This window comes from Candoia aspera, chromosome 12 (genome assembly GCF_035149785.1).
Source record: "Candoia aspera isolate rCanAsp1 chromosome 12, rCanAsp1.hap2, whole genome shotgun sequence".
NCBI classification, from domain to species: domain Eukaryota; kingdom Metazoa; phylum Chordata; class Lepidosauria; order Squamata; family Boidae; genus Candoia; species Candoia aspera.
Genome location: NC_086164.1, coordinates 6,076,638 through 6,097,038, shown reverse-complemented (window position 1 = coordinate 6,097,038; position 20,401 = coordinate 6,076,638). Strand labels below are relative to the sequence as shown.

General features: G+C 44.0%; 1 protein-coding gene across 3 annotated transcripts; it reads left to right on the top strand.

Annotated features, from left to right (window-relative positions):
• Positions 1-3,094: 3,094 nt before the first annotated feature.
• Positions 3,095-20,364, top strand: LAMP2 (lysosomal associated membrane protein 2). 3 transcript variants are annotated; one of them, XM_063313463.1, is made up of 9 exons: positions 3,095-3,194; positions 6,781-6,896; positions 7,576-7,786; positions 10,024-10,185; positions 10,964-11,205; positions 12,655-12,774; positions 13,251-13,317; positions 14,409-14,576; positions 20,146-20,364. In XM_063313463.1, the coding sequence occupies exons 1-9, from the start codon at positions 3,110-3,112 to the stop codon at positions 20,238-20,240; spliced, it is 1,266 nt and encodes a 421-aa protein (XP_063169533.1). In that variant the 5' UTR covers positions 3,095-3,109; the 3' UTR covers positions 20,241-20,364. The 3 variants fall into 3 exon arrangements, with proteins under 3 accessions (XP_063169533.1, XP_063169532.1, XP_063169531.1); XM_063313462.1 differs by lacking the exon at positions 20,146-20,364 and adding an exon at positions 15,972-16,724 and having other exon boundaries at positions 13,251-13,296; positions 14,391-14,576; XM_063313461.1 differs by lacking the exon at positions 20,146-20,364 and adding an exon at positions 15,972-16,724.
• Positions 20,365-20,401: the final 37 nt, after the last annotated feature.

Sequence of the window (20,401 nt, the reverse complement as noted above, 5' to 3'; positions counted from 1 at the left end):
CTTTTCCTTTGGTCATGTGTGGTACGGAACGTGCTTGTGTTCGTCTGTAATGTGGCGTGGCTGATACCTCTCGGGATGGCAAAATTGTCACTCCCTCCCCTTTAAAAAAAGATGCAAAAACCCACCATTGGGCTGGCTGAACTGCTTTACCAAGTTAGAATTTTGCCATTCACCAACATGGAAGTAACAATCTTTTGGCACAAAAATAAATAAATAGCAAGAAGTAGCTGAGTTGCCATCTCAGCCTATGTACAGTATGCTGTACACGTCGAGTTGCAAATAATCCATTCCTTAATTTCATCTCCTGCTATGGGAAAGTCTGTACCAGCAAGTGTTGTAATGCTGAAGGCAATTCCTGGGCTGGGAAAAAGCAGTCTGCTCTTTTAATGACCTTGATGCTTTTTTTTTTTAAGTTCTGCTAAGCCAGCTATTGGAATCATTTTTCTCAATTTGCTCTGAGAACAAGGGCTTCTGCATAGTGTAAAAAAGTTGGTGGATTGATTCAGTTACAGCTGATTTCTCCCAAGGTTTAAAAAAAAAACACCTCAGAACTACCTTTCTAATCTGCAACTCTCAAGTGATAGAATCAAGAGATACAACCTGGCCTGTTTTTCTGTGACGAGGTTTTTGTGGGGTACAGAATCTGATGAAGTCCATGCCTGGATTCACATGCCAAGCCATCATCAGTTTGTCTAGCTTTAGTATGCTGTGTAAGGCCAGCTCAGGTGGTTTATAAACTCTGAATCGGCAGTTAAAACCCTGAGGTTTTATGCCTTAGCGTCCCTTCCAAGCTGCCTCTGCTGCTAAACATGGCCATATAATTCCTGTTCCTCAAATTTCAGAAGCTCACAGCTACTTGTACAAGTGTGTTTCCTTGAAGAAATACTTGGCAGCTGTTTTTTTTACATCATAGCTTGCTTAATCCAGATGTCATAAATCAGCTGGTTCACGCAATACACTAAGCTAAAACCACATGATGCAGTTTAAGAATGGATGGAAATCAGGCCACCATGAGAAAAACACTCCACCCCAATCAGCCTCTTCCCACTCTTCTTCAGGTGGACCACAGAACATAACAACAGCTTCCCCAATGTGGGTATCCTCCAGGCCTGCAGACTTTGTTCCTCAGCAGCAATCAGGTCTTTGGGAATACAAGGTGTTGAAGTCCACTCATCTGGAAGGTGCCCACGTTTGGAAAGAACGGATAATCTACCTCTTAACTACTGTTCTTATTGCTTTCTGTTAAGCCATTGTGTATCCATCTGTCCTGAAAGAACCAGCAGTAGGTCTTTGTGACTCAGCTGGCATTCGGTGTTGAGATCACAGAGCATAGCAAACAGAAATGAAATGGTAAGCTGGGTGCTTTCTTCCCAAGAAAATCCTGATCACCCTCAGATGCTGCTGTTGGCTTTCACCGAGAGCAGATGGGGATGGGCCTAACATTTGCTGCACATTCTAGAAGAAATGCATTTATTTTTTTCAGTGGAGGCTTGTTTGTATAATCCATAGCTGCTCAATAGCATAATCGGTGGTGGTGTGGTTGGTTGCAGCCAGCCAGATCTTTAGACTGGATTTGGCATTTTTGTCTACCAATCGAGTCCTTCCCAAGCATCTGGGGTAGGCTGATGTTGTTTAATAATCATTTATTTAATATCCCGCCTTTATTATTTTTATAAATAACTCAAGGTGAGGAACATACCTAATACTCCTCCCTCCTCCTATTTTCCCCACAACAGCAACCCTGTGAGGTGGGTTGGGCTGAGAGAGAGGGACCGGCCCAAGGTCACCCAGCCGGCTTTCGTGCCTAAGGTGGGATTAGAACTCTCCGTCTCCTGGTTTCTAGCCCGTCGCCTTAACCACTAAACCAAACTGGCTTTAATAATACTTTTTATATAATAATAATTTATTAAACTTGTATGGTGCCTGGCTCTCAATGACTGGACGGCTCACAACAAAGAAAATTACTAAAGTGTTTCTCAACCTTGGCAACTTTAAGACGCGTGGACCAGCAATGCTGGCTGGGGGATCCTGGGAGTTGAAGTCCACGCGTCTTAAAGTTGCCAACGTTGAGAAACACTGGTCTAAAACGAGAGAATTCCCTTTCTTCGCCAAGAGTTTTGATCTTGTCTTCTCAGTTAGCTCTTTCCAGTATTCCTACGCAACATGAAACGCAGCGGGCACAATCCCACAACCGTTTAAGCGGGATCTGAGCTTGCACAAAACACTCCGCAACGCGTCTGGTTTGCAGGTCGCGCTCCTCCCGTTTCCCATCCCCATCCCGGGAGGCTCATCGCTTGCTCCCAATTTGGAAGAGGCAGGTTTGCAAACCTGGCTGAGCACGTGGGGGCCAAGCACGTCTATGCACACAGGTGTGTGTATGTGTGTGACAAAAAGCAGCATTGGTGCCAATTCCCCCATTATCCCAATGTGACACGCTCCAGCTCCTTTATTTGCAATTATTACCGGGCTTCACGTGAGTCCGCAGGGGAGCCTTAGCTCAGCACTCTCCCGGGCCCGGCGAGCAGGTTTTAATTGCATGGTTAACTGCCGCCGCCGCCGCCGCCTCCAGAAACCAGCCACCACTTTTCCCCCACCGATACCGGGCACTGTCGGTCCGTAGACGGGCTAAGGCTAAGCCGTCTTTCGCTTGCTCGGCTTGGGCTGAGTCCCGTAGGCAAACCCGGTTTGCAAAGGCGCTGCCTGCCCCGCAGGCGCTCGGCTGATGATCCTGGATGGAGCAAACCATGGCTAGGGCTCATGCAGCCGCGGGGGGGTGAGTGTTTCAAATTTACAATCAGCGGCGATTGGGGGGAAAAAGATAAATTAAAAAATCAAAGCCAGCTGGCCTGCCGAGGAAAAGCAGCCCTTGGGCGGCGCCGTTATTATGATGGAAAGCTGACCGCGCCTGCCGCGTCTGTTACGGCAGAAGCCGGGCCCGTGAAGCGCAAGGTCCGCGGCGAGCCGGGGCCGGCGCTGCGATTGGCCGCCGCCGCCAGGAGGCCCCGCCCCGCCTCCCATATGACCGGTGTCTGGAGCCTAGCCCGCCGCGTCTGCTCATCTCGCCGTTCGGCTCCGCTGCGGGCAGAAGCAGGTCGCCCCGCCGCCCGGCATGGACACGCCTCGCAGCCGCCGCCGCCTCACGCCGCCCCTGCTCGCCTGCCTTCTCCTCCTGCCCCTGCTGCTCGACGGCTTGGGTGAGCGGAGGGGCGCCCCGAAGGGGGTATGGGGTGGCCCCCGAGCATTCAGGGGTGCCCCCAAATTTGCGGGTGCAGCAGCCGAGGGCGACGTTCTCTTGGAAGCGGGGGAGGCGCAAAGGGTTAGGCACACCCTAAAGTGTGGCTGCTGGGGTGGTGCCCTGGAAGTGGGGATATCGGGGTGACACCCCAAATGGGGAGAGTTGATGCCTGGAGCTGGGTGGCAGGGGATTCAGGGGTGCCCCCCAAATTGGAGGGTGGAAGCAGCAGAGGGCCACGGAGGAGGGGGTCTCTTAAAAGTGGGGGAGGTGAAGATGCAAAGGTGGGTTGGCACACGCTAAAGTGAGGCTGCTGGGGTGGCGCCCTTATGGGGGGTGTTGCAGGTGTGGCACCTGAAAGTGGGGAGATTGGGGTGGTACCGTGAATGTAGCAAGTTGATGCTTGGAGCAGAGTGGTGGAGGATTCAGGGATGCCCCCAAATTTGAAGAGGCAGATGGTGACACAGGAGGAGTGGTGAAGGGGTCAAGGGGGCTAGGCACCCCAAAGGTGGGGGTGTTTGGATTGCACCCTCGGGATGAGTTGACACTTGGCGATGGAGAGGGTAGAGGCTTCTGTGATACCTCCTGAAAGTTTAGGAGATGGGAACGGGAGATCCCTTGAAAAGCAGGGGAGCCTCCAAGGTGCCTTCAAAAGGCCCTCCCCAGGGGTTCGGTGAAGTTGCCTTGAACTGCCGGTGATGGGGGGAGGGCTCACTAGATGTGGAGGGGAAACCCCTCCAAAAATGTTGAAGAGGAGCATGAAGTGGGGGGATAAACACTCAAGGGTTTTGGGGTGCAGAAGATGAATGTAAGGGAGGGGTCAAGTGCAGCTCCTTTCTCTGAGCAAAGTTGGGAAAGGAAGTTGGAGAAAAAAGTTCTGCTTGACTTTTAGTGACTCCATGGACCCAAACCCCCAATTTCCTTGGCCACAAGAAAGATGTACTTTTCTTTTGATGGTTTCTGGATTGTTTATTCTACTTCCAAGCTATGTTGTAGCCCTAGAATTTCTTGTAGTCTCTAAGTACCAACCAGGCCCAACCTTGCTTAGCTTTTTGGAATCAGCCAGGAGGAGACAGGTGCTATTACAAGATGGGTGGAATTATATGTAGGCTAGGACAGCCTTACTCAATCCGACATCTTCCACCTATGTTGAAAAGCAAGAATAGCAGCCAGAGTATAAAGGTAATGCTTGATTTCTGCTGACTTGTCATGGCCTTCTTCTGGCCAATATTTTTCAGCTCCCCAGTCTAGCTGAGATTTCTGGTGGTCTCCTGTCCAAATCCTAACTGGGTCTGACTTGGTTTAGCATGTCAAAAGCAATGGTGTGCTGCCACATAAGTGGGGTAAGGTGAAGATGATGCTCCTCAGCACAAGGGGAGGGAAGTTTGAGCCTTGTTGAAAAAGGAGGCAATGTTTCTAGACTGGAGTAACTTCAGCTGTTGGAGAAGAAAATGACCAAGCATATCCTGGATATGAATAAAGAGGGTCATCTGCTCTCTCTGTGTGTGCAGGCCTGCAAGTAGGGTCTGTCACCTGGGGCCAGGGCTGCAACTGGGGGGGGCAAGCAGGGCATGCCCCCTGGGCGCAGTGCTGGGGGGCACCAAAATGGGCGTGAAATCCATGTTTGCCCCCAGTGACAGAGACCCTAGATGTGGGCCTGCCTGGGGGCAAATGTGGATTCTGCGCCCAGTAGGGTGCCTGGGGCACATGCCCCATTTGCTCCCCCCCATTGCAGCCCTGTGTGTGTGGATACCTGGTGGGGTTCAACTTCTGTGATTTAACAAGCTGTAAACAGGGCTGTAGTTTGTGACTAGCTGTTACACCATCAACAACTAACATTCCTCTCTGGTTTACAGTCTTTCCATCTTCTACAAGCTCAATCGCTGACTTCTCTTCTAGCTTGATTCTGGATCCTGCTGCCATTTATGATTCAGTTACAAACTAGAAATGCAAAGAGAATTGCCTATCCTGGATGAGTTCACAGAAGGCTGGTAAACACATAGGTTGCTAAAACCTACCCAAATACAAGAATCTCTTGTAGTTTAAGTCAAGTGTCTTGGGACTACACCTCCCTGAATCCCCAGCCAGTATTGGCAGACTTGTTTCTGGGAATTGTAATCCCAAAAGATTGAGACCGGATTAATGAAGGCTGAAATAAACTTCCTGCCTCGTGGATGGCTATATATGAAAATCATGGTGTCGTAATAAATGCATTGTATAGATGGCTGATTTTTCCATGTAGGGTAAATCTTTCCTGGCTTTGCATTTTGAGGAAAGGGGTAGTGCCAATTATTCTTCTGTTGAGGTGTGTAGATGGTAGGTGTTTGGTCTCTGCATGAGCAACTGTTCAGGCCTAGTTGTTTCCCTGTCCAAACTCTGGTATATGTAGCTGATTCTTCTGGGAATTTCAGTGCTTTCTAGGCTTTCACGGAGACAGCTATGCCATTTCTGTCTTCAATAAGCATTGAGAAAGAAGATGCTTTTACAGTATTTGGGTGGTACATCAGGAAGTGTAGCTTGCAAGCATTACACCATGTTGTCCAGATTCAAAGCTAAAAAGCTGCATTGGTGAAAGATGAAAATAGCAGGGGAACCAGCTGTGTGACACTCAGTAGCAGAGGTTTAACTGCTGTTAGACCAGCATTTAAACCTGTTTGTTAAGTGTTGTGTCAGGAGTTTTTTCTGGGAAAGGCAGGCTGGGACCTGATGTGCGTTGCAATTACACAAGTTAAAAACCTGCTGTGGTGGCATCCAATCTATTAAGAATTAGGTGGTTGAAACAAAATGGGTTTGGAAGACTTTTGAAGTGTGCTTGAGTTTTCAGCCCCCCTTCCAAGGAGTGTGAGAACACAAATGTTTCTGTGACAGCATCTTCACTGAGATGTGTTTTTTCATAGTTAATGAAGTGTGGGTGTTATATTCATCAACATGGATAAAAATCAGTTTTTGACCAGAAAGACTGAAAGATAATTATGTGGCACTTTGTTCCTAAAGTTTTTTCATTAACAAGTAGCTTTCTTTCCAAAGTTCAAACACAATTATAACTTGAATACAAAGAGAAATGAATTTAGGGAGAGAGATTATAATGACTGTATGAAACTTGGCTTTTATTCTTTCTTGCAATTCATACATAATTCACATAAAACAAATTCAGTTTGTTTTCTCCCCCCCTGCCCAAGGAATACCGTCAAAAACCAATTGTGACCTCAGACTAAAAGCTCTTGTTGGAGGACCAGATAAGGTCTGCTTTTTTACCTCTCTCCTGTAAACTTTTTACAAAAGGTAAAAAAACAGCCAATCTGGGCCTCTTTGTACAAGAGGCACGCTTATCTGAATTCTCCAAGAAGCAGAAAGCCCAAAGACTCTTTTCCTCTGTAAATTCTCAGCTATTCAGCACTTGCTGCCTGAAACATCATGCTGAATGTAAACATTCCATGGGAATAAAGGAAAATCAAATAATCGTAACTTATAAAAGCAGGGTGATTACAGGCTGGTGGGCGTTTTGGCACTAATTGTATCACTGGCTTACTGGGCGAACAATATTCTAGTTGTTTTCCAGACCTATGCAGTGGATGTGGAGGTGAAAGATGAGTCCAACGTCTCCTGTCTGTATGCAAAATGGATGTTGAAACTTTCAATAATGTACGAAGGAACTGATGAATATGTAAGCATATATTTCTCCCCCCCCCCCCCAGTATTTAAGCTAGCGGCGGGCAACATGGGGGCAGTTCTATGTCCTGGAAAATACAAGGATCTAAACCAGTGCTTCTCAACCATGACAGCTTGAAGATGTGTGGACTTCAACTCCCAGAATTCCCCAGCCAGCATAGCTGGCTGGGGAATTCTGGGAGTTGAAGTCCACACATCTTCAAGTTGCCAAGGTTGAGAAGCACTGGTAAGCAATCCTCTGTGAAATTGTTTAACTGCTGAGAGGACTGTGTAGTTCGTTGGATTTAATTCCAAAAGGCACTTGGGGGAGAGGAGGTGCATATGTCCCATCTGCCTACAGTTGTTTAAAGTGGCTGTGTCTTCTGGGTCTGTGCAACCTGCAAGGGCAGTTACACAACCCCAGGAAAAGCAACAGCTGCCTTAAAGAACTGCTGAGAAATGCTACCTGCATGCTTGGAAACCACTTTTTCCCCAGCCTTAAGAACCCACAGAGAAAGGAAAGGTTTAACTTCAATATTCATGCCTTACTCTTAGTAACATTCCAGCCAGATTTCTTTTCACCCAACTAAATTTTGACCATGGGTGCTTTGGGTGGCTTTTAGAGTTAATAGGTGGCTTTTTGCATATTCAGCTTAAAACGTGCTGCTTCTGAATGGCATTTGTCATTTTTTCAGAAAACATCCACTTTTATGCTACCTGATGACGTGAGCTACGTTGGAACCTCTTGTGGCAATAAAACCAGTGGACCTGTCCTTTCGATTGAGTTTGGGGAAGGAAACTCTTGGGCCATCCACTTCACAAAAACAAAAGACACCTATCAAGGAGTCACCACCTTTACCTACAACACGGGAGACACCGTGTTGTTTCCGGATGCTAAAAAGAAAGGTAGGTGTTGGGGCTTCAGATGGTTTGGGTTCTGTGTAGTTCTTTTGATCATGCACCAGCTGGGGTTGTACCTTCTAGCAGCATAGCTGAACTTCCTGTGTGATCACAGCCACACTTTGCGTAGTCATTTTGTTAATTGTGCAACCTTTGGAATTCAGTGCAGTCTTTGGAAAACTGCAGCTTCTTTTAAAGTTGCTTGGCGTGGCTATGTAGGACTCGTCATGCTTCAGGCCAGCGGTTCCCAACCTTTCTGGCACCAGGGACCAGTTTCGTGGAAGACAATTTTTCCATGGACCAGAGGGTGGTGGTTTCGGGATGATTCAAGCACTTCCTCTTTTTCTGACCTTTTATTCTTTTTTCTTCACACTGTTTGGAGATAGCAGCCAATGGGCTTGCTTTCTCTGACAGGAGGCAGAGTTCAGGCAGTAATGGGGAGCGGCTGTAAACACTCGGGCTGTAAATTCACTCACCCACCGCTCACCTCCTGCTGTGCGGCCCGGTTCCTAACAGGCCACGGACCGGTACCAGCCCAGGGGTTGGGGACCCCTGCTTTAGGTGGTAGGTAGTCCCCGGTTTGAGAACAAGTTCCATTCCCAAGGTCTCTCCTTACATCATATTTGGATGTAAGCTGGGGCAGTTATTTAGCATCAGTTAGAAACATCTTAAACTTAGATTTAGAAAGTCATATTATGTATTTAACTTGAACCATTGTGTACATAACTTGAATTCTGTATATGATAGGCTCTGTTCTTAAGTAGGGATTGTCCATAACCCGGATGATCTTAACTCGGGGACTGCCTAGTTTCCGGGTTAAGAATGCCTGTTTACAGACGACCCGTGGATAAGAATAGAGCCTGTTGTAGCAAAATTTGAGTTAAATACACAATGACTTGAGTTAAATAAACAATGGTTATGTTCACTGCGTGCTGCTGCTTTTATAGTATTATATAATACGGTTCCAGCTTACACACAAATTCGACATTAGGACAGACCTTGGAATGGAACTCGTTCTTAAACTGGGGACTACCCTGTAATTGTCAAGGTGTTGGACTGGCAGTGAGGAGACCTGAGTTCTAGTCCACCTTCAACCACAGAAGTTCACATGGTGACTCAAATAGTCCTCTCAGCCCAACCCCCTGTGCAGGGAGCATTGGTACTCCCCCAAAGGCTCCTGCAGGAAAGACTTTTCTTCTTATTCCTACCATTGACTTTAAAACATCTACAAGACTGAAAAGTCCCTGTTTTGCCCCTTTAAAATGCTCCAAAATGCAAAATAAATAAATAAAAGTTTGATACCCATTCTGCGTGGGGGTTGGAGTTAAAAAGACACGTCAGCTCCGATCATGTTATTTGCCCACCATGTGTCCTTTTAGTTCCAATCTCAGGGTCCCAAGAAGGTGCTTGAAAGAAGCAGAAACGGTCTTGTAAAAGAATAACTGAATGAATTGTAAGTTGAGTGTCGTAAGGATGTGAAAGGTCCCGTAACTATCCCCAAAAGGCAGAATTTGGCAGCTTAATGCAGTATAAAGCACTCAGGTTAAGTACAAAAGGTTTTGTCAAGAGGAAAAATATGGGGTGTGTTCCCAGACTCTGGGCTTATTGAAAAAAATTTGAACTGGCAATGCCATCTTGCACAACCCTACAGTTCTTACTGTTCAACTTTCATGTTGCTTTATTTATTGCATTGCTACTTCTCCCTGAGAATTTAAGCTGGCCTGCCTGAGAGAGAATTTCCTCATTTTACACCAGTGTTTCTCAACCTTGGCAACTTTAAGATATGTGGACTTCAGCTCCCAGAATTCTCCAGCCAGCATGGAGAATTCTGGGAGTTGAAGTCCACATACCTTAAAGTTGCCATGGTTGGGAAACATTGTTCTATACAATGAGTGCCCTGTGAGGGTTGAGTGGGAACTTAACCTAAGTCTCCCTGATCCACTTCTTACACTTGAGACACTGCTGTGGCTATTTCTCTTGTGTAAGTAAGGGAAAAGTGCTTCCTTCCTCCTTCCCTTTCAATTCTTTGAAACAGGTTCTTAACAGAAAGTGATTTTCCTTGGCTGGATTCACACATCACATTAAGTTCACTCTGATTAGTAGTCTGCAAGCTCTGATGGCTAGCTGGGAGCCACCATCTGCCTTTCCTTTGCCTCCAGTATTCTCCAAGGGACTTCTTGAGGTTTAATATTTGCGAGCCTTATCTGGGGAGCCTTAGACCGCACTTGTGGATTTCTTTGCAGAACGAGTTACTGTTTCTACAAATTTTCCTGCGAATCCAGTTAAGCTCAATACAGCATTTAGCTGTGGCACTGAAGATGCTGTGAAAAGTGACAACGTCACCCAGACTTTCCTGAATGTCACTCTGCAAGCTTTCCTTCAAGATGGGCGCCTGAGTAGCCAACGTAAGTAGCTCAGGAGTTCCCAACTGTTTTGCAAGCTGATTAAAGTGGCCAGCACCCGTATTTGAAAAAGTAAACATTTCCTGCCTTGAGAATCAAGAGTTGCTGTTGGACACTACTGAGGAGATGACTCCTCTTAGCAAGAGATACTGCTGCAGTTGTGGAACTGATTGAGTGAGATGGGTTGGCCCCACCATGAGCTAGGTGAGACAGTTCCCTCAGGCAGGAGAGGTTAAGAGCTAGCAGCAAGGTGGAGGGAGGAGGAGGAGGAGGGAGCCATCTGCCATAAGACCTGGTCTATTTCTTCTAAGCTAGGTTGCTGCCTTGAGGTACATGGGAGGTCCATTCATGGCACTAAAGAAAAATTCAACTCCCAGCCTAGGAAGCCACTGAGCATGATGTGAAAGGGGCAACATCTTGTTCCTCTCCCTAGGCATCTTGGGCTGGCCACGCCTATGGTATTGTCTTGGGCTCCTGGGATGAACTTCTTCATCCTTTTTTAGCTGACTCACCTGGATGCTGACAAAAGCACTGTAATATAATTGAATGTCTTCCCCAATCTGGCACTTTCTTGAACATTAGACTTCAATTCCCATAACCTCCAGAGTTTATGGGAAGCATGGGTAGAGCGCACAAGGTTTGGGAAAACAGGATGTGCAGGGCTTCCAATGGAGAAATACTGGGTTTGGTAGAGTGCTTTGAGGGAGTAAACATAGGTGCACTCGGAACAGGATCTGGTTTCAAGTGCACAAATTTGCCTACTTTCTGTTTTTCCCTCCAGAGACACTCTGTGATAATGACGTTACGATGTCCACCAGCTCTCCTGTTGTTGGGGAAGCCAGATCTGCCCAATTGGTCTCCACTGCTGGCACCCCAGATTTAAATGCCACGGGCCCTTCCTCACCACCTTCGCCCTCGGTCCCACCAGAGGAGAAACCTGGCACAGGGAGCTATACAGTCAAATCTGGCGAGGTTACCTGCCTTTTAGCAAACTTGGGCTTGCAGCTGAACATCACTCAACAGGTTTATTATATATGCTGTCTTGGTTATCCTGTGGGCGTTGTGGATTCTTGCTTCAGCGTTTATGCTAATAGCATCCACCTCAAAGAGAGATAGAAGCTAGCCAGCCATGGGCTGAACTTAGCCCCAGTTTTGAGATCTCCAAAAGTTTCCTAAGATGATGTGGCTGAAATTGGGTGGTAAAAAATGCCGAATGTTGTCTTAGGGGTGTGGCTTTTCTCCTGTTATGCTAAAGTAAGGGGCAAAAGGAATGCGTAGAGCAGCATTTGTCAACCTTGGCAACTTTAAGACGTGTGGACTTCAACTCCCAGAATCCCCAGCCAGCCATGCTTCTTCATTCATGACTTCACTCCCAGAATTCTGGGAGTTGAAGTCCACACATCTTAAAAGTTGCCAAGGTTGAGAAACACTGGTGTGGAGCCTCAACCTGATCCTCAGGAAGAAGCTGAAAAGCTCATTTCAGCCCTGCCTGGGATGTCAGCACTAAAAGAAGACTTAAGGCAAACCTGGTGTTCCCAGCTGCAGCGAGAATCCTTTCCCTGACCTGAACCATTAATGGAAGAGATAGATGAGTAAAATCAAATGAAAGATGGATAGTTCAACCCTTTTCCTTCTCACTTACTGTAGCTGCTTGGTTAGAGGAGAAGAAAAGGCCGTAGCAGGAAGTTAATGTGTAAATGATCGCTTATTAATTTCTTTCGTTTTTAACCATGCTGGTTTACCTGTTGATTTTGCTGATTGCACGCCAGCCAAAGATCCAGTTGTTCAAGTTAAGCAGCCATATAAACTTCTTAAATGCATAAAAATAAATTTGGCAGCATTAGGGTGCACAGCTCACCAGTAGAGGGAGCACACTTTCTTGAAGTCTTGGTGTTGTGTTGGCGCCTGTGAATCCTGATTCCTTGGGACTGTAAGATGCCTTGCTGACTAATCGTGGGAGAGAGTAGAATAAATTTCTCTTAAATCAGTAAACAAAGGCAGCACCCTCCTTTTAGAAATGTCAGACTTCTATATTTTTCTCAATGGAGAAGATTTTTGCTTTCTCCACTGACTTTTAGTTAATTTTTTAACATGACTATGTTAAATGGAATCTTTATGGCAATGGGCATCATTTCTTGGCTATAGTATTGTTTGTAGCCATCATGTGCTTTTTAAATAAGGTGGAATGTGAATTTTGAAAGAGGTTTAGAGTTCCCCAGGAGACAAATATCTAATTTGTGCCTTCCCACCCATGACAGATGCATATGGTGAGACAAGAATCCATCATCCCAGTTCAATAGTGTCTGGTCAGCAAGAATCAGTCAGGAGATCATTTGATTAGTTGGTGAGGAAGCTGAAGCTTAAGAGAAACCCTTAAAGATCTGTGTGGGGGGTGATAAAACATGCAGAAGGAATTGTGGAAGCATCAGCTTTAAAGGAGCTGAAAAGCTGCTGTTTTTCCTTTGCCTTCAGATTCCTCTGATTATTAACTTTAATCCAAACACCACGCTGGCCAGTGGTCACTGTGGCCAAACAACTGCTGCTCTTCAGTTGAGTGATGGTAGCAAAAAGGTTGATTTCCTCTTCGCTGTGGTGAGTACCAGTTGATGAGTTGATTTAGTTTAAGTTTTATTTCCTTTATTTCCCCACGCAAGTTGATGTGGAACAAGAAATCTCTGCAAGAAAAAACAGGGCAACACTGGCCCTTGTGCTGGAAGCAAAAAGATATAATTATATAATTATGTTTTGTTACATAACCAAAGTATAATTTTTCATGTGACAAAAAGACGTGAACATGAAGTGATTCGGTGCATTCGGTGAACTGAATTGAAGCAAACATGCAAGACATGGAATTGGAATCCCTGTTGGGGGGAGGGGCGGTAATAAAAATCTAATAAATAGATTTTTTTTTTCCTGCGCCGCCTGATTATTGATACGTCTCAGACTAAAGGTAGCCCATAATCTGCCAAAAAAAATATATATGTCTCTGCTCTTGGGTTCCCCTGAAAAGTATTCTCTGTAAAGTTATTTCAGCTGTATCTGTAACTGGGTTACGTTTTGTTGAACAGAGGAATGCAACGTCGGAAAAGTTCTATCTGAAAGGGGTGGACATTGCTATAGTTGGATCAAAAAATGGTAAGAGGTTGTCTTTTTTTTAATCCATTCAATCGTGTCTGATTCTCAGAGAATGCCAGGACAAGCCCCTGCGGTTTTCTTGGCAAGGTTTTCAGAAGTGGTTTACCATTGCCTACTTCCCAGGGCTGAGAGAGAGGGACTGGCCCAAGGTCACCTAGCTAGCTTTGTGCCTAAGGAGGGACTAGAACTCCCCATCTGCCAGTTTCTAGCCTGGTGCCTTTAACCACTACACCAAACTGGTTTAGTCACTTGCAATCCAGTAGATTTTTTTTTTTTTTAATGAGAGACTTGCTGCAGCACATGAGTACATACACTGGGCTGACTTTTTAAAGTTTGCACTTTTTTTTTTTAAAATGTCTTGAAATAAATCCTTCAAAACAAAATGGTGTAAACTCAAGCAGGCTCTTAAAGGTATTGCAGTTTTCTTTCCTCACCCAGCACCTGGTTACAATAAGTCATCAGCACAACAGGAAACCAAGAACAGGTTGGGTGGAGAGAGAGTCATCTGAAATGGTTTGCATAAAGGTGGTAAAATGCCTTTCTTTCTGCAACTTGCAGCACTGCATTTTAGCACTGAACTGCTGGAGCTTTGAAATAATCTCCAAACTGTCCTTTACAGTTTATGCACTGTAATGTTTTCTGTGCTATTTCTTGAAAATCTTGTAGTTCCAGGGCTATTATTAAAATTGACTCTGGTAGTGTTCTTAGGGACCTGTTTGGCTTCCCCCCCCCCCAAACAGACAACATTTGTAACTGAATAATGCCCCAAAAAAACCACAAATCAGTTTGTTACTTGAATGTTGTCAAGCCATCTTTAATAGCCATATTAAGCAACTCATAAGCATTTAAACAAAACGAAGAAATGTCTGGAAATTTATATTGGACAAAACAACTCTCTATAAATATGACCAGGTTATTTAGGAGTCTTTTTCCTTGACTCCTTTTCTTTTCTTGCTAGCCAACCACAGATACATAAACCCCCTCTTGCAAAACAGGCTTACTGCAAAATATACTCTTCTGCTGTTGTATAAAGAAAACAAGTGGTTCAGTTGTTACCATCAAACCTCACCTACCACCTTGTTCCTCTTCAGCCACGCTATCGGCCACAAATCACTCTCTCAATTACTGGGAAACCACCTTGGGGAATTCATACTTGTGTCGAAAAGAAGAATCGATCATTGTGATCCCTGGCTATAAAGTAAACATCTTTGACTTAAAGATCCAGCCATTTGAAGTTGAGGAAGGACAGTTTTCAGCAGGTAAGAAAAAGGCGAAGGAAGTCTTAGGACCTTTTTATTTGAAGATTCAAGCTAAGAGCCAGGGATGTTCAGTTAATTGTGAATAGTTCCTAAACTGCACATTGAGCCAGAACGGTCAAAGTTAGAGAATAGCTGAAGCCCTAGTGATGACAATAAGTTTATGCTGAGAGTGGCTACGAAAGCAACTTGGCCAAGACTTATTCTTCAAGAGCAAAGGAAGGATACGCTTACAAGTTTCTGCTAGAGCGAGTTGAATATTCACCTGGTAGCAACTTGTAACTTAGCGAGACATATCTAGGGTTACATTGCCTCGTACACAGTCTTGTCTGTATTTGCATGACAAGATGGAGCATCTGTGTATTTTTAACAAACAGCTTTGGGGTATATTGAAAGAAGAGTGAATTCCATAAAGGGGAGAGAAACCGATATAAGTCATAGAAGCCATAGTAGGTCCCTTTAAAAATAGGGATTTTTGCTGTGGGAATACTCGAAACAGCTTTCAACCTGATAAGTACACGGATTTCCTGCTTTTAAAATAATGTTGGGTATCTTTAAAAAACACTTTAGAATCTTGGGCATATTAATCTTAAAATAAATTTATCTAAAGATAAATATACCTGTAAATGCTATAGATGTAGCTCAGCTTTGTTTTGAACTAAGTTTATTCTGTATATCTCATAATATCTTCTTTGGAGCCAGGGCTTTTCAGATGATGAACAGGGCTGATATCTCTGTTCTGAGAATCAATTGACCTGTACCCCCCAGCCCGGATTGGCCTTTTAATCTAAATTTTTGGCCATTTTTTCCCCATCATTCCTCTAACAAACATTTGGTTTTGTGATACTTTTATGAAAGTTTCATCACTTTTAAATGTCTCTGGAAATTTTTAATCTACAAACTGGTAAATTGGCATGGAAGAAAGCCAGGGTATTCCCAACATGCCTGCAGAAGGAACTCCTAAATTAACATTTTAAAAAATGATGCCAGATTTCATGAGGTTTTGATGATCTCTTGGAAAGAACTTACAAAACTTCTGGCCTGAATGCCAAAATGCCTTGAGATCTTAGGTGAGAAACCAAGTTGTAAGGAGAGAGGTAAATTAAGAATTCTCATGGAATTCAGCCATTTTGAGATTCTGGCCATTTTCATTTCAGTCTTTGGCAAGAGAGCTTGTTGGCAAAAAGGAAGGTTACTAACCAGTCCTTAAATGACTTACAGTAGTTGCCTTGGAATTGGTCAGCTGTTCTTTTTCTCGATTTCCATGGAAAATGTTACCAAGCTGGATTCTTTAGCTTAAGTTTGTAATTTTGCCTAAAGACCAAATGTCTAGGATTTCTTTTCAGCAGACGTCTTTTGATTTTATTTTTTCTTTTTCTTCACCTTTCTCATCTACAGCGCAGGAATGTTCGCTGGATGATGACACTATTCTAATCCCAATTATAGTTGGAGCTGCCCTTGCGGGCTTGATTGTCATAATAGTAACTACCTACTTAATTGGCCGAAGAAAAACTTATGCTGGCTATCAAACCCTGTAGGTCTGGCGGGACTGTTGTTCAACATGGGTTGGGATGAAAGCTGGTGCACGTTCCCCACATGGAACCCAACTGTTTAAAACTTGCAATTCACTCTTTAAAAATGGGGAGATCTCTCTCCGCTCCGGTGAAACAGGGTCAACGATACGTCTCCTCTATTTGTAATAAGGACTTTACAAACTGCATTGGAGCTCTCGGAATGGTGAAAATCAGCTCTGAAATTAAGCTTTAGATTGAAATATTGCCATGTAGAGATGTACCAGTAAATAAGTTACTCTCCAGAAGAAGATTTGGTTTTACTCTGGCTCAACTTAGGGTGTTCAAGCAATAGGGGTGGCAAATCGGGATTTGCTTCCACTGTCTTGTGTACAAACAGTGGCAACCTGGCTGCCATGACAACTGTAACCTAGGAATCCAGGCCTACCTGCAATGCTAAGAAAGTTGTTTCGGTAGTATTTTTTCAGCTCATGGCCCTGAATAAATCTGTTGAGTTAACTACTTCAGCCTGAGTAAGCCTGACTAATGCACTTTTTTTTATTTTTTTCCCACCAATTTGGTAGCAGTTACTGATTCTGAAACTCGTTGCCTTTACACTGTGGTTTAAAATAACACAGAACAGCATTTTCAAATATTGGGGGAGAGGGTTTTCCTGTCTCTTGTCTACAAGGAGAAAAGATTTAATTGCTTGCCTTTTTAAAAAATAAAATAACATTCTTATTCCCTTTTATTTAAGTGTCCTTAGTTTATATAGCAGATATCCAAGGATTTAAATTCCTTTCTAGCTGAAGGTCTTTCTTATACTAGCTGGGTGCAAATAGATAAAAAGCATTGTTAGAAGTCTGGTTTGCGCATTTGTGCTTGCAGCCATGTGTAAATGGGGCCGGGGGTCATTAGACACAGAAAGTTGTTCTTGAAGTGCCTGTAAAATTTTAGGGCATAAATCCCCATTGTAAGCCTTGTTAGCAAAACAACAGTGTGCAAAGGCCTACCGTTTAGTGCCATGTTTCTCAAGCTTGGCAGCTTTAAGAGGTGTGAACTTCAACTCCCAGAATTCTGTGAGTTGAAGTTCACACCTCTTAAAGCCCCTAAGCTTGTCAAACACTGTCATAGGGTCTCCTTTGTTCTGATAAGAATGCAAACAGCACTGAAAGAGCGTGCAAGTGTCTGCTCTGATTGATAGAACTAAATATTCTGTACTTTAGTTTACTCAACCCCCGAGTTTACAAACAAAGGGTTTATCATTAAGCTAATGGTCCTATAATAATGCCTATTCTAAAAATGAAGAGAATAAGGTGATAGTCTTATCCTTCATTTAATATTGTACTTTCCTCCTCAAAATGCAACTAATTAAGGTTATAACTTATTCACTCTTGCACTACTGTTTTTGTTGATTCAACAACTGTGTGTGTGTGTGTGTGTGTGTTAACAAGTACCAGTTAGTGTCTTTGTCAAGTCTTTATATGCCACAGTGGGTATTTACAAAGACCAAGTGTGCACTTTCATTTGAAAGTACATAAATGCCTCTCCTTGATTTGCACCACCAGCTCTTCTACTGAAAGCCTAGAGTAACTGGCCTGTGTCAATACTGGTAAATGTCTGCTTTTAACTGTTGAAGCCACGACTGTCTTTACTATGTTTGTACTTCTGTGTAGGAATTTGATTGCACATAATGCTTTAATAAAAACTCTTCTGTTTCTAAGGAAACCTGGTGGTGCTTAATTGAAAACCTTTTTCCAGAAAAGTAGTCTTTGCCCATGCTCCAAATGTCATCTAGCACTCTGCATCAGATTATTATTATTATTGATTTACCTATTGAAGAATTCTTGAGCACCTATCATGAACCTTAGTTTGGCTAAGGCATCTTTTAATGTAGAGCATTGTTTTTCAAACTTGGCAACTTTAAAGATGTGTGAACTTCAACTCCCAGAATTCCCCAGCCAACATTTCACACCAAATGAGTGCTTACAAATCTATGGCTGGGGTCATAATACACTCATCCAGGTAGGAAGCACATAGTTACGCACAGCTATGGTTAGTTTAGCAGTGGGTCACTGAACTATAGTTGGTGTGGTAATGCAACTTGTCAGATCAGAATCAAACATTGCTTGCTTTAGGCTTAAGCTGAAAAGCAAACCTCTTTCCTGCTTAGGATAAGGAAGAGTTTGTAATGATAGATAGCTTTCCAAGGAAGGTTTTGCCTCCTTGATCTCCATTTAGGAAGAGTCTCGGGTCATGCCCTCCATGGAAAGCTATAGAGAAATAGCTAGGCAGAACTTTCAAGCAATAATGTCATTTGATTTCAGTTTAGTGTGTGGTGTGACTACGGTCATTGGGTCAGACTAGTCCTTACTGTGACCTCACTGCTTACATTCACAATTCACTTTAAGATTGAGAGATGGATTGTCCAGTGGGAGGAGATGGGCAGTGACAAATTTGATAAATAGTCAGGTGACAGTATAGGGAGTTGATTGAAGTCTCTTCCTCTTTGTTACAGACCTGACAAATGACACAAATCCTCAACCAAACATTGCTCCATACATTAGTCCTATCAGGGAAGCTGCCAATACTGAGATTTAAAGCAGTGACAAGTCAGTGATTTTATGAGAATTTTTGTAAGGTTGGAATTCCCAAACATCTGGCTCATAACACGTACTATATGGCCAAGAGGCCTTGTTGCGCATGGAGGATGTGAGCAAGGTGCCAAGTCATTCCTATCATTTTGGTCGGTAGGGGCAGGTGTGTAATAGCTGATCTCCTTCACTCCTAGAATGAGACTGGATCTTAGGAAGTGTGCCTATACAGCTTCTGTTTTCCATGATAAATTTGAGCAGAGACAGAAGCTAGCTTTTGCCATTTTTCAAGGTACTTTGCAAGAAATAAGCGTTAGAGCAGTTACTAAGTTTCTTCCGAGGCTAACTTGATTCAAGGCTGGGTAGGCATAACTGTGATTGGATGGGAAAAGCTGCAGGTGTGGAAAATAGAAACACCAATAAAAAATTGCTTTTCCCCTTTATTGGCTTGTTCTGATCTAGAATATATTTATTCTGATGGGAGAACAAATGCTCTCTTGATCTGTGATTTGCTTCAGTGTAAAAATGTCTGGGATGGGTAGGGCTCTTTGGAACAATGGAATGATGTTTGAATATACAGTTCTTTTGGAGGTTAAAAAAAATCTGCTTTGCCCCAATTAAACATACATTAACCAAGTTGATGTTTGTGGGAAGAAAGTTGGAGATGGTGCTCCTCAGCGCCACGCACAGAGCCATAATGTGGTCAGTTTGATGGTAGCTTAGTCTATTGGGTGAAGCCAATTATTGGAGCTTATTCAGATAATCATGATCAAAGCCACAGCTAGTGCCAAAGAATTTACCAATTGATGCTGGTTATTGGCCTAAATGGCTTTCCTTGGGGATTAAACAAATTAGCCAAGGAGGAAGAAGATTGTCTCTAGAGATCCCGAACTGATGAATCAATCTCTGGAGATTTTGCTTTTGATTTCTTGAATAAACCACAATGGCCCAGTTTATTAAGCCATGAACTGGTTTCCCAACCACAGTGGCTGGACAATTCCTGTATTACTGGTGGAGGCCCATGGGGAAGGTATATTGCTTTCTTGTTTTGATTTCCAGCTCCCCAGAAATATCTGGAGCAGTGTGCTGGAAAAGAGTTGGCCTTTCCTTACTGGGTTTTGACAACAGCAGTTCCCAACTTGGGCATCTTCCAAATCGTGGTTCTTGAGTTCCCAGAATTGCCATCATATTGGCTGGGAATAGAATTCCATATCTCTGGAGGATGCCTAGTTGCCTTACAGTTTCCACAACCTTGGCCTCTTGTGCAGCTCATGGGGCCTACAGAGACTTCTTGTTCAAGGTGCCTGGAGGGTTCCGGTGTGCGGAAGTCTGCTTTGCTTTGTTGTCTATGTTGGAAAAGCAACACTCGCTTGCCTTAGTATCAGAGCTGGGGCAAAGGACAGAATGACGTTCTGCTCCAGGAGGTCAACTCACCTGCTTAATGTTCATCACCCTTTCTCCATCCAGCTGGAGATTGCATCCCAGAGGTGGACACCTTCCTTGTGCCACTCCACATGGCAGTAGCCTTGATAGGCTTAGTTTGGCTGGTGGTAATGGGCTAAAACTCAGCATAGAGCTGGCTATAGACAGTTCTAGATGCAAGAGATGATGCAGGGTGGTCTACTTTTGAACTGCCAGGGAGGAGTGAATTGTATCCTGAAAGGTGTTATTTCTCACTCATGTTTGTTCTTCAAAAGAATTGCATAAAAGCTACTACTGATAG

Excerpts from the sequence above, each read along its gene's own strand:
- LAMP2 (XM_063313461.1), top strand. The coding sequence starts at position 3,110 with ATGGACACGCCTCGCAGCCGCCGCCGCCTCACGCCGCCCCTGCTCGCC. Across the intron at positions 10,186-10,963 it reads TGGGCGCCTGAGTAGCCAAC|AGACACTCTGTGATAATGAC; the intron begins GTAAGTAGCTCA and ends TTTTCCCTCCAG. Across the intron at positions 11,206-12,654 it reads AGCTGAACATCACTCAACAG|ATTCCTCTGATTATTAACTT; the intron begins GTTTATTATATA and ends CTTTGCCTTCAG.